A 12,933-nucleotide genomic window follows, 5' to 3' on the forward strand; every position below is an offset into this window, starting at 1 on the left:
CTCAATGTTGGGGGCTGGATTTTCTTACACGTTGATGTTTTCTGTTTTTTTTTGCTTATTTTTCCTAAAGCCCTCTTCTCTGGCCATAAGATGATACAAAGTTTCTGATTTCTGTAGCAGGAATTGTGAATATGTGAAAACTGTAAATTTTCCCTGACCGCCAACACTCTGGCACAAAGCCTACATTGTCTTCCAGTTTATATAGAAAAATTAAGATAGAATTTGAATTTGTTGTACAGAAAGTCTGAAATAATTGCCAGTATAGAAGCTGGGCACACCAGAGCAATTTTTCCACTCCCAAACAGCATCTATGTAGGGGCTGGGTTAGAGGATGGTTCATATTTCTTAATTTAATTATTATTTTACTGTGTCACCATAAAGTTCAGTGACTGTATTGCTTTTCTTACGATTTACAGAAAGATCCAACATTTGCCAAGCAACTCTTCAGCAGTTTGTTTGGGGGAATTTTTCATGAGGTGGAAAAATGTAAAATTCTCTCTGAGAAAAAAGTCATCATCCAGAAGCTGCTGAAGGACTTCAATAATTTCCTTAGTACAAGCATTTCTTACTTCCCACCATTCATTGCGTGCATCCAGGTAAATCTTAGTCTGTGACATGAAAGTAGAGGACTATAATGTCTCAGTGTGTGTTAAAACCAGTGGTACACATTACTGAAATTTAGGCAAAGGTGGATGGAGTACTTCAAGTATGGCCTTGCGGTGGCAAAGTAGAAGGGGAGGATCACCTCCCTTGATCTGCTTGCCTCGCTCTTGTTAATGCACCCCAGGATCCCATTGGTCGCCTTAGCCATGGAGGCACACTGCTGGTTCATGGCCAACCTGTTATCCACCAGGACGCCCAGGTCCTTCTCCTCAGAGTTCCTTTCCAGCAGGTCATCCCCTAACCTGTACTGATGCATGAGGTTATTTGTACACAGGTGGGTGCAAGACTCTATGCTTGATTTTGTTGAATCTCACAAGTGAGGTTCCTCTCCACCTATCTGTCCAATCTGTCCAGGTCTCATTGAATGGTAGCACAGCCTTTCTGAATTGTGCCAGCCATTCTTCCCAGCTACGCATCATCAGCAAACTTGTTGAGAATGTACTTTACCCCTTCATCAGCTGTGAGAAAAATTGACAAAACTATGCAGATGTTGTGGTGCTGATATTTCCGTTTCTGGGTAGTAGCTGTCAGATGGATTGTTGTTAGCATCTCTTGCTTATTTTTCAGCAGCCTTTTCAATAAGGTCTTCTGAGGTAGTTGTTTAGCAATCTTCACTAATGAGGGAAAGGTTTGTTTCTGCCAAAGACTGAGTTGGTGCATCACAGCTTCATCATTGAAAAGTAAACTCATGCCTTTCTGATTTGTTTCTGTGTGCTTCTGTGCTTCTAATGCTATGAGAATATGCTGGCTTGGAATAGTTTGTGAACTTCATATTCTACCCCAAGTTTTAGAAATTAAAAAAGCTTGTCCAAGTGCTGTTACATAACCACTGCCGCTGCATTTAATGTTTCATATCATCTGTGTTGATCTTAGTGCTGTATCTATCAATCTTTTTTTTTTTTTTGAGTGAGAAATAGTAGTTTCCTCTTTCTGTTACTGAAATCTAAATATTCTGGTGATAGATGTCTTTCATAATACAGGAGGAATATCTAGTTCAGACTAGCTTTTCAAATAGACAGGCTGCTTCTAAGTACTTGTATTTATACATCTGAGAAAGTGTAATTTGTTGTTTACTTTCTTCTGTGCAGCTGCATAAAAGGTCAAATTCTGTGGGGATATTTCTGGGCTGTCTTGGTATTTTTTGAGCCAGCATCTCACAATAGCTATCTGTTAATATTCCCTTTTGCCATACTCCCTCATTTCCATTATTTGTGTTGCACTATGCTCTCCATTACACTCTATTAAAAATGCTTTTGTGTGGGGCTACATTTTTACCTGAAAAGATGGAAAATCAAAATTCAAAAAATAGGTAAGTTATCAGACAAAAATATGGACTTCATAACAGTGCCAAGAGCATCTTGTTGTCATCCCTGCTGAATAAAGAAAGAACAGCAGCTCAAAGGCAAGGCTCAGCTTGTGTATTTGAGCATCCTGCATAACTGTGAGAGGAAGTCTTTTTCCCAACACGGAACAAAGTTTATATTGTTGAGAAGAGAGGGCTGGGAGAGGAAAAGAGAGCGAGCACGTGATGTGGAGGTTGCCACTTTTGATGGCTTGGCCAGTTGGAAGCAGAGTTTCTGCTTCCTGTATGCCAACAGCATAATAAATATTGGCATGTGTGAGAAAGGCTGCCTGCTTCACTGCGCCGTTCTTGTGATTGTTTCACTTTTGGTCTTCTACAGGTTAAATTGCCATCAGAAGAGTAACTTGATGACAAAAGGAGCTGTTTCCATCTTCAGGGATAATCTTAAAGTTGTCTGTGAGGCTCTGGGGTTGGTCTTTAGGACAGATTAAAAAACAGCTGAAATGCTGAGAAAGAACCTAAATCCATTCCATAAGTTTATACAGACTGTGTAGAAATCCCTAGCCTCTGAAGGACGTATCATTGTATATAAATACTTCAGCTATTAGGCTGACTTGGATGTTGTTCCTCCTTATCTTGAACGTATGGTGCAAACAGAGACAGAAAACACTGTGTGTGAAGCAAAGAACATTCTCTCTGCTTTTAGAAGATAAGCGATGGTACAGTCACCACCTTTGATGTGGGATGATGTCTGTAAATTGTAAGAGTGTTCTCCAGATGCACTGTTATATTTGCACAGTTCTTACACTTCTCATAAGCATACTTGGTAAAGGGCTTTTAGTCTTACCTTAACACAGCTATTCTTAATTTTTTAGGTTGTGCATTTGGCATTGCATCTCTGATATAACCCTTAAGAGCTGGCAGAGGACTGATATCTGTGTATATATATCTTATGTCTGAAACATGTAGTTGAAATTGCCTGAATAGCATTTGAAGCATATGCAGGCCCCTCATTGAGATCCACATGGTCTGTGACACAGGAAGCTACAAGAAGCTGTTCGTTTTTCTCTCTTGTATTGAGCACAGATAGAATTGGCAGGAGTCTCAGCATTGCAAGATGTGTAATGGATTTCCTTTAGCCAAACTCGTATTTATCTGTTTGCAGTATGTACAGACGGTACAAATATCTGATATATTTGTCTGTATTGGCCATGATGACTTAAGTATTAAAAAGAAGCTTTGGGTAGTCAGGAAAGTTTATCCTTATGAAAGGGTTATTCTGCAGTTGAACTGATCTTCAAAAGGGTAAAGATTTCAGAAATCCTGTCTTTAAATCAGGCAGGACTAGATGAGCACCAATAAATGAGTCTAATGAGAATCTTCAGGATGCAAAAACAGAGTAAGTGCGTGGCTAGGAAGCATTCATCTTGGTTAATTAGACATTGGTGGGTAGCAAGAATATGCTGTGTACTATGTTAAGGAAGGATAGCAGCTATGTAGCAGGCGTCGCACTATCAGCAAAAAGAGGGGAAGATTCAGACCATGACTGTGTTCATTTCTCTCCTCTTTGCCGCTTTCAGTGTGATTCTTTTTAGAGAATTATCTGGAAGATCTGTCAGGTGTCGCAGGTTGAAGTGTATGTGCAGAGCAACTGTTCCTTGTTACATCCAGTTCTCTTTTGTGAGGCAGCTTCAGTCCTCACCCTGGAGAGGCAGTGAAGCGCAGGGGTTGTTCTCTGTCCTAAGAGCAGCAACAAAGAAAAAAAAAAAAAAAATGCATTTTCTTTTTTTTTTTTTTCCTTCTTTTTTCAGAGTTGGGAACTTGTGGAAATTTTACTGCCTCTTTTCAGAGTTCACAAAAGGGATAGGTGGCTGGTCTGTGAAAAGTAGCTGTCAGCAACTATACAGTATGTATTAGACCAGGTAGACAACTTGTTTTGTCTTACAGGAGATAAGTTACAAGCACAGAGAGCTGCTGGAGCTGGATTCAGCTAACGTGAGCACGAGCTGCCTCGCAAGCCTACAGCAGCCTGTAGGCATCCTTCTTCTGGAGCACGCCCTGATGGCACTGTCCCCTGCAGAGGAGCCCCCGTCAAAGCGGATGCGCGGCAGAATGGAGCTTCCTCCAGATGTCGTCAAATGGCTTGAGCTTGCAAAGTAAATTATTGCTTGAGATAAGTTACTCCTGTCAGGTTTGCCTTGTGAAGAACTGCATCTTTGTAGATCCTGGAATTTCTTTTCAGTCTTTCTCTTTGTTAGAATTCAACATGCTTTTTACTTCTTGTTGGTTAATTACTGTCTTTCTGTTAGAGCAATTAGACTTAACAGATGTTCACCCTGGCAATGCTGCTACACTGCTAAAAACAAAAGCAACAAAGCATCCTATCTTGCAATTGCAGAAGTTTCCAGTGTTCAGGTATTCTCCTACAAGATTAAGTTTGTCTACTTATATATGTAATGTTATTGCTGATTGAATGTAGGTTTTTTAAATTTTATTTTCAGTAGTTTATATTTGCATTGATTTACCTCTGTTCAACTGATTAAAAGCTTTCCCTTCTCCTTGTTGATAGGCTTTACCGGTCTCTGGGAGATTATGATGTCCTTCGTGGTATTTTCAGTGGTAAGATTGGGACTAAGAAAACTACACAGCAAGCATTGCTGGCAGAAGCAAGGAGTGATTATGCTGAAGCAGCTAAATGTTATGACGAGGTAAAATGACAACAAGAATGCTTAGTTTCATAAATCTTTCTCATGGCTTAAAGCTAAGAAGCCAAAACTGAACGTTTTGAGAATGAGCATATTGTTCAAAATGTCCTTCTGTTTTGTTTGATTGATGGTTAAGTCTGTAATGACGTGGGAACAGATGCCACAAGCAGTCACAACGGAACAGAGCAGAAAGCATGCTGCTCTTTAACTCATTGTTACAAAGCTTCATATCTGTCCTTTACCTCATTGCAGCCTTCCAGTACCTAAAGGGAGCTTATTAACAGGAGGGGGGTCAAGTCTTCGAAAGGGTAGGTAGCAGCAGGACAAGAGGAAATGGTTTTAAGTTTAACAAGGGAAGGATTAGGTTGGATGTCAGGAGGAAGTTCTTCACAGAGAGAGTGGTGAAATGCTGGAACAGGCTGCCCAGAGGCTGTGGATGCCCCGTCCCTGGAGGTGTTCAAGGCCAGATTGGATGGGGCCCTGGGTGCCTGGTCTGGTATTACATGGGGAGGTTGGTGGCCCCGCCTGTGATGGGGGGATTGGAGTTTGATGATCCTTAAGGTCCCTTCCAACCCAGGCCATTCTATGATTCTTGCCTAAGCAGACAAGTAGAACTCCATGGGCATGCTACCTCTGTGAGAGCAAACTGCCTGTGTTCATGGCAGATCTCAATTGTGGGTACAAATAAAGAAGGAACTCTTATCATTCTTTTAAAGAGTTTTCAGAAATGCGGGTTTACTGAAGATGGCTATCTGAAATAAATTTTTATATAAATATTATTTCAATCCTGACTACCTTCAGTTTTCTGCATTTAACATTGCTGCCACATTCTGGCAAATGGATAAATGTTTTTATGAGAGATGATCAAGTATTCTGAAGTTATCTGTTATTATTCTGAAGTTATTCTGACTTGATCAGAAGCTGACATGATTTAAAATTCTGTGAACTTTCCTCTCCCTTAAATTGATTCCCTAGGCACTTTCCAAAGAAGACTGGGAAGATGGGGACCCAACTGAAGCAGAGAAAGACTTCTGGGAACTTGCATCTCTGGAATGCTATGACCACCTCACAGAGTGGAAGTCTCTGGAGTATTGTGCTACTGTTAATATTGACAGTGGTAAACCTCCAGACTTGAGCAAAACGTGGAATGATCCATTTTATCAGGTGTTTACAAGTTATTTTGATACTGCATTACTGTCTCTGCACATATACAGTAATGTGATTGTGGTTGGAATTCAGTTGTGTAATTTGGGTTAATTTAATTATGGACGTTAGCAGAGATCCTTACACGTAAATATTAGAAGCAGTTACTTCTGTTATTTTTAGAATGTTTCATTTTGACCTAGAATCTATGGCTGATCATACAGTGCCAGGTTTAACTGCCACTGCTGCTGACACTTACCTGTGTTACTTCTTCTCTTGCACATCTTGAGAGTTAGCAGATCACTGGTACAGAGACTCACAATATTTACTGAGTACTTCCAGAGCCTATCAGAAAAGGCTGCCTTTGATCTGTTTGCAAACTGAAATGCATCTTCAGGGAATTTAAGAAAACAGTTGAAAATATTATCATATATTTTATCCGCCACAGATAAGAAAAAGTTGATCATCTAATATTCGGTGCCTAGAAATAAAGCCTACGTTTTCACCTTCCAGGAGACATATCTGCCCTATATAATACGCAGTAAGTTGAAGCTACTGCTCAATGGGGAAAATGACCAGACTTTGCTGACTTTCATTGACGAGGCAATGAAGACAGAACAGAAGAAAGCTCTGATAGAAATGCATTACAGCCAAGAGCTTAGTCTACTTTACATCCTGCAAGATGATTTTGACAGAGCCAAATATTACATTGGCAATGGCATGCAGATCTTCATGCAGGTAAAAATCACTGCTGCTCTTGATGTGATTTTTCTGTATAAACGTAAGGAACAGTGAAACTTGTTGCTGTTGCTGCTACTAGATTATATGCTTCTGTACTTGCTTAAAGCAGACCCATTGTCAGGTTATAAGTCTATTAAATAACTCACAAAAGATTTGATTGTAGAGCATATTCTATAGTAGCATAAGATGAATAGTTTGCAGAGCACTGAATAGACCATGTTGTAAATTCTGTATATGAGATCTTTTATTGTGTCCTTTGCCTTTCAGAGCTATTCCAGTATTGATACTTTGTTATACCAAAGTCGAATGAGCAAACTGCAGTCTGTACAAGCTTTGACAGAAATACAGGATTTCATCAATTTTATGACCAAAACAAGTAAATATATATTGAGTTTATTTTGTTTCCATTGTATTGAATAGTTCTGATTTTCTGAACTTGTAATTTGTCTCCACGCTCAGAGGACTGAGCTCCTGTTTGAGGGAGCATGGGTCTGGAATTACTTTGTACTGTCTTCTTGACAGAGAACTATTGTATTTGTGTAAGATAGGCTTCAAGGTAATTTGGTGTTCTTTTCAAAGCTTTATTAGCCTAGCTGTTGTCATAAAAGTATCTCTTTAAATGAGGAAGTAATGAACTAAGGTTTTTGTTGGTGTCACTTCTGGTAGCAAAGCAGTTAGCAGGGGTAAAAGATAGATGAAATATGTCATTTATAGCTACTGTGGTTGGCATGAAATATTAATTCATGCACATAAATATAATTATATATTAAATTAACAGTTCCACTGTATTCCAGCATACTTCCATATTGAAGGTAGCTAGTGCTGGTGATTTGCAGTGACAGCTGACCTTGATGTCCGTGTTGAATCTTCTGTGCTGCAGCAATAACCAAAAATATCAGCACAAAATAATGCATTTAACGCAAATTCAAAAATGCAACTGCACTTTTGGGGTTTGATTATTACATTTTGTGTGGGTCTAGGGCCTTTTTCATGCTGTTTGGATCTAGATGCTTTTAAAGTATTCCATGTTGATTTCTAGGTAACTTAACTTCACGGGCTAAATCCCTGAAGAGACTTCTCAGAACTTGGACAAGCAGATATCCAGATGCTAAAATGGATCCCATGAACATCTGGGATGATATCATTACAAATCGGTAAGATGAGATTTTCAGTGAGCATAAATTCTGTGTGACTGTGGACTTCTGAGAGATGCTTTTTCTAACACGGCTTGTTTACAAGGAGGGTGCCACCGATCCAGTGTATTCCTTTTCTTTTAAGTGATCTTATCAGCTTTATAATGGGTTGCTTTTTGTGAGACTAACTCATGATGGGAAAAAAAAAAGGAGTTTCAGAAGCAGATGGAGAATAAACAACGTTTTGATAAGGAAACAAGTGTTACTTAAGGCATTTTTTTGCATCAGCAACTACATACACAGTACAAAAATGCTGACAAGAAGTCAAGCTGTCCCACTTCAGCAGCCCTTGAACACACCCGCATGTAGTTGAGTAGGTTAGCTGTATTTAACTCAATATATCACCACCCAAAGGGCTCATACGTTATGGATAAAAATGCTTACGTACTCTGTGGTCAGTGTTAAAGCTGGGGAGTGTGCAAGAGAAGATCAGCCCTATCACACTGCATACTTCTGATGTTTATAGGAGGGTTAATGACCACTGCAGTGACCAAGGCAGTAATCTGCTGCACAACTGATGCTAGAAAGAACAATGTTTCTCTAGAGGCTGTTGTGGATTAGCTCCAAAGAAACGAATGTTTTTTCACATCTGAACGTTTTCTGTTCTCTCCATGGTATTCATCTCCATGCCAATCCAGCCTTCCTGCGCAGATTTAGTTTTTCACTTTTTGTGGAGACAGTTTATTTAACAGCTCTTCTGATACCCTCTGGGCACTAATTTACTGTCTCTTGGGCTCAGGAAAGCATGGATATGGAAAGAGCTTATATTAGTTAAATATGAAGAAGAGTACATGGAGTAGTGCTCTGCTTTACAAAGTCTCAAAACATTTGATTTGCATGGTTGTCAGTGTCTTAAACAGTTCTATGTGCTGTTAGAAATAATTTGCCACAAATTAGTTAGAAAAGATGTGCCTTTATTCAATGCCAAGGCCTGCTCCTGACTGAAGTAGTGATTGGACAAGAATGGCCTCAAGTTGCTCCAGAGAAGGTTCAGGTTGGATATTAGGAAACATTTCTTCTCTGGAAGAGTGGTCAGTGGCACAGGCTGCCCAGGGAGGTGGGAGAGTCAGTCACTGTCCCTGGAAGTGATCGAGAAACGTGGAGATGTGGTATTAAGAGACACGGCTTAGTGGGGAAACGGTAGTGGTAGCTGGATGATTGAACTGGATTATCTTGGAGGTCTTTTCCAACCCTTGTGATTCTGTAATTTTTTCCTGCACTGAGTAACAGCCTACATGATGAGAGATGCTATTGAATTAGATTGGGTTAATTGTAGAATAAAAAGGAGTTAGCACTGGTTCACACAATTCTGTTTTAAGAATCTGAGTACAGTCACTACTTTTTTTTTTTCTTCTGCAATGCAGATTTTAAAGTGCCTTGTTTACATGCCTCAGCATTGTATGTACTGAATTCCTGCTTTGCATGAAACACAGCCTGGCACACTTCTGTCAGTTTGGAACTGAAGCTATGGCTAGGTGAACTTGGAGGTGGTTGTAGCTATGCTTAAAAGAACAAACCAACGGAAGATCCCACTCTATTAGGAATGTTTTCCGCTACGTAATCTCATTGATTAAAGATCCTGGAATGCTCTCAGGGTCAACCTGTCCCTGCTTGTTACGTTGAGACTCCTTGCAGAGTACGTTTATCCTTTACTAAATGTGAAATTACTATAATTTGCCATTTCTTCTTAGCTTTTTTTCTCTTGCTGTCAAAGTTCAACGCTTTGGGACATATATTCCCTTGCCTGGGTGCCAGAGTGATTTGTGCTCTTGTCATTGTGCAGGTGCTTCTTTCTTGATAAGCTGCAAGAGAAATTTCTCTGTGATCAGGCCAATGATAGTATGGAGGTGGATGAAGAAAGTGGTGTTGGAGACCAAATGGAAGTAGATCAACAGGATGAAGACATTCACTCAATGATTAGAAGCTGCAAATTTAACATGAAACTGAAGATGATAGAAAGTGCCAGGAAACAGGTGCCTACTGTCTGCTAGCTTCCAATTTTGTGAGAAAATACAAACTGAAAACATCTTAAGTCTACTAGTGTGCATTTTTGCAAGGGCAGAGCTTGTCTCTGCTTGATCCTGTTGTCCAGGTCATTTTGAAAGCTCAAGAAATTCAGCTCTTCAGAGAGAGAAAACAGAGGAAAGTTAATTAAAAACTTGATGATAATATGTCATTACTGGAAATGTGCCTGAAGGCCCCTTTGATCCACAGATGGTTTCTGATGCTGAAGTGCAGATAAAGTATCTTAGTCATTAATGGATAGGATGCTTGTTGCCAAACAATATGCTCTCTTATTTACAAACAATCTCTTCTATACAGGAACACGAATTCAGATAGACTCAATATCATTCACTTCAGTCAAGAATGGTAAAACATTCAGGGATTTATTTTCATCGTGGTTTTCATTAATATTATGATTAGATATTGGGGCTAGCATTTATATAAAAAGCTAAAGCTGACTGACTTAGAAATTTTGTTTTGGATCTGACTTCTACAATTACTTTGGTATTTCAAACTTGAGACAAGACCAGAAATATTCAAGTCCAAGTCTCCCTGTTCTTCGGAGATCCTGCAAAAATCTACAGTTAGTGTCAGGGTTGATTTTAAGCACTGTAAATGGCCAAATATAACAGCAGTGCTCTGCAGGCTGTTCATTCCTGAAGGAAAAAAATAAAACAATAAGGTATCATTTAGTGTTACTATAGAAATGTTTCATCCAGTCACAGGCATAATACGTAAGCAGTGTGCTTGATTATAAACTGAGTTACACTATCCATATGTGTTTGTGCTGCAGAACAGTTAATATCTATTTCATTATGCAGGTAAAATTATTTTAATTTTCTCAGTTTTTCCCAACCTCTGTGCTTTTTTCCTTTTCATTTCTCCATTAGCACAAATCTGTTTTTTCAGTATGACACCAATCAAGCAGCTGCCCTCTCTTCACAGAGTCATGGAATCTTTAGACTTGGAGGGGGACTTTTGAGGGCCATCTAATCTAATGAACAGGAACTCCACAGCTAGATCAAGTTGCCCAGGGACTTAATTCAGCCTTGCCTTGGAAGTCTCCAGGGATGGGGCATCAAGCACATCTTACCATAGCTTTGCTTATTTTAATGAAATCCTCCCATCTCTTAATCCGATTACAGAAAGATTTTCTTTTCAGACATGTTGTATGAAAAATCTGTCTTACTTTGAATGCAGAACAGCTTCTCCGTTGCCAAGAAGCTTCTGAAGGACCTGCGCAGAGAGGCCAGAACGAGGGAGGACTGGCTGGTGAGGTGGAACTGTGCTTACTGCCGCTTCGTGCATAGCTGCAGCCAGAGCCAGAGTTGTCCTGAACGAGTGCTTTCTGTGTTAAAAACCATCTCCCTACTTGGTAACACGCTTTGCTTTGCTTTGTTTATTATACAAAGCTGCTTTGTTGTCAAATTGCTGACTTTGTTTTTGAACTCCAACAGAAGATACCAAGTCAGACTACCTTAATGAGAACATAATGGCCTTCCGAAACCAGAATCTTCTGCTGGGTACTACGTACCGCATCATGGCCAACACTCTTAGTCAGGATCCAAAATGCTTTGAGCAAATAGAGGAACAAAAAGCTGGGAAAATATTGGAACTGTCAGGAGAAAGTTCTGAGAGTCCTGAAAAGGTAAAAGGAGGGCAGAGGGGGAAGATTTTTGGTATTTCAGTGTAGTGTTCCTATGTAGGGAAGGATATGGATCGATATAGAGAATATCAAACCCTGCTATTAGCACTGATATCTGCAGGAAAAGCAGCTGTGGAGGTGAGGGCTGTCTGTGGCTGCTGTTCTGGCTGGTTTTTGCTCTCTTGATGTTCTGCATCACTGCAGCCATTTCAATTGGGTGGGAGAACGTTCTTGCATTTCTCCATTCCTGTATTTTGTTTGGAAGAGAAAGACATACTGAGTGCACCCACGTGACAATGATAAGAGAAAGTTGAGAACACAAAACTCAAAAGAATACTTCTATTTCCTCTTGGCATTTCTGAGCTGCTTTTTGCTGTCAGACTATCTTATCTCATAAAGAGATCTTTATAATACTGATAGCAATACTGTTATGCTTACTTTATTTGAATAGTTCTAGTGATAAAGGGAAGAGGGTTTTCATTTTGAAGCAGAACATATGCCATCTTTGCGTCTCTTAGAGAAGTGCACATTTGAAGATCACAGTGGTGGACTGCGCTGCATCTCAAGTCGTATTGGTCTGTCCTTTGGTCTGCCAAATTGTGCTAAGTAAGAATTTAAAGTACTGTGGCTGACTTATTTCTGTTAATTCCTAAAGCCACCATACGGAGTCTTAGATATGAACCATATCAGTATAAAACAGCAAAAATCAACTCTTCGTTTGTGGCTTTAATGGTAGTTGAAGAAAAATGGATAAAGACAAGGTTCCTTTCAGTTAAATTCTCATTTCTCATGTTTGTAGAAGCTCGAGCAGAAGCTTAAACTTCATTTGCTAGGTAATTTTTAAAAGCATTCTTTGTGAGGAAATCTGAAGGATGAGTGTAAAAGCTTTCTTTTGTGTCAGATGAATCAGATTGGCATATCAGATATTTCTACTAAAGATGAGACTGAAGAGCCTTATTTCATATTAACATGAAGCAGTACTCTGACCCTGGCAGTGTCCCTCTCTCCACCTGAAGAGCAAGCTGCTTAATTTCAGATATGGCATTTTTCAGTTGTTCTTACTTTTTCTCCACCCTTTTTATGTATCATTTAATAGCTGCACTTCCTGAGGTGGTTAAGCTTGCCAGCAGCATGAGGACGTGTGCATTTGATTTAAAACATTCATTTGTAAAGAATCTTGCAAAATCCTTCATTACATGAGCTGTGTTAGAAAAGTATGATCAATGTGATATACACATATTTATGTATTTTTTTCCCTTATGGTTAAATTTCAGATATTAGCAGGTCTGAACAAGAGAGCTTTTCAGTGTTTCAGCAGCGCTGCAAGGAAGTCTGAAGAAGAAGTGCAGTCCCTCTCCATGGAACACGTTGACGTGAAGGGAGTTATTGATGCATATATGACTTTGGTTGGTTTCTGTGACCAGCATCTGCGCAAGGAAGAAGAAGGCTCACTTGGTTAGTTGGGGTTTCCCCTGAGCACGTGAGATGGATTTATCTCTCTTTGGCTCGTTTGTGAGCTTTCATGATACCCAGGAG

At 39.7% G+C, this 12,933-nt stretch overlaps 1 protein-coding gene across 1 annotated transcript in view; it reads left to right on the top strand.

Annotated features, from left to right (window-relative positions):
* PRKDC (protein kinase, DNA-activated, catalytic subunit) overlaps window positions 1-12,933 on the top strand; it is an 83,188-nt gene that overhangs the window by 55,933 nt on the left and 14,322 nt on the right. Inside the window, exons 61-71 of the mRNA XM_042835811.1 lie at window positions 417-596; window positions 3,914-4,122; window positions 4,536-4,674; window positions 5,647-5,835; window positions 6,328-6,552; window positions 6,823-6,931; window positions 7,595-7,709; window positions 9,532-9,721; window positions 10,953-11,127; window positions 11,210-11,400; window positions 12,672-12,852. Of these exons, the coding sequence (XP_042691745.1) occupies window positions 417-596; window positions 3,914-4,122; window positions 4,536-4,674; window positions 5,647-5,835; window positions 6,328-6,552; window positions 6,823-6,931; window positions 7,595-7,709; window positions 9,532-9,721; window positions 10,953-11,127; window positions 11,210-11,400; window positions 12,672-12,852 (1,903 nt within the window). The remainder of the gene's footprint in view (window positions 1-416; window positions 597-3,913; window positions 4,123-4,535; window positions 4,675-5,646; window positions 5,836-6,327; window positions 6,553-6,822; window positions 6,932-7,594; window positions 7,710-9,531; window positions 9,722-10,952; window positions 11,128-11,209; window positions 11,401-12,671; window positions 12,853-12,933) is intronic.

This window comes from Centrocercus urophasianus, unplaced genomic scaffold (assembly GCF_019232065.1).
Source record: "Centrocercus urophasianus isolate 14NV4802_14NV808 unplaced genomic scaffold, USGS_Curo_1.0 seq_11, whole genome shotgun sequence".
Taxonomy (NCBI): Eukaryota; Metazoa; Chordata; class Aves; order Galliformes; family Phasianidae; genus Centrocercus; species Centrocercus urophasianus.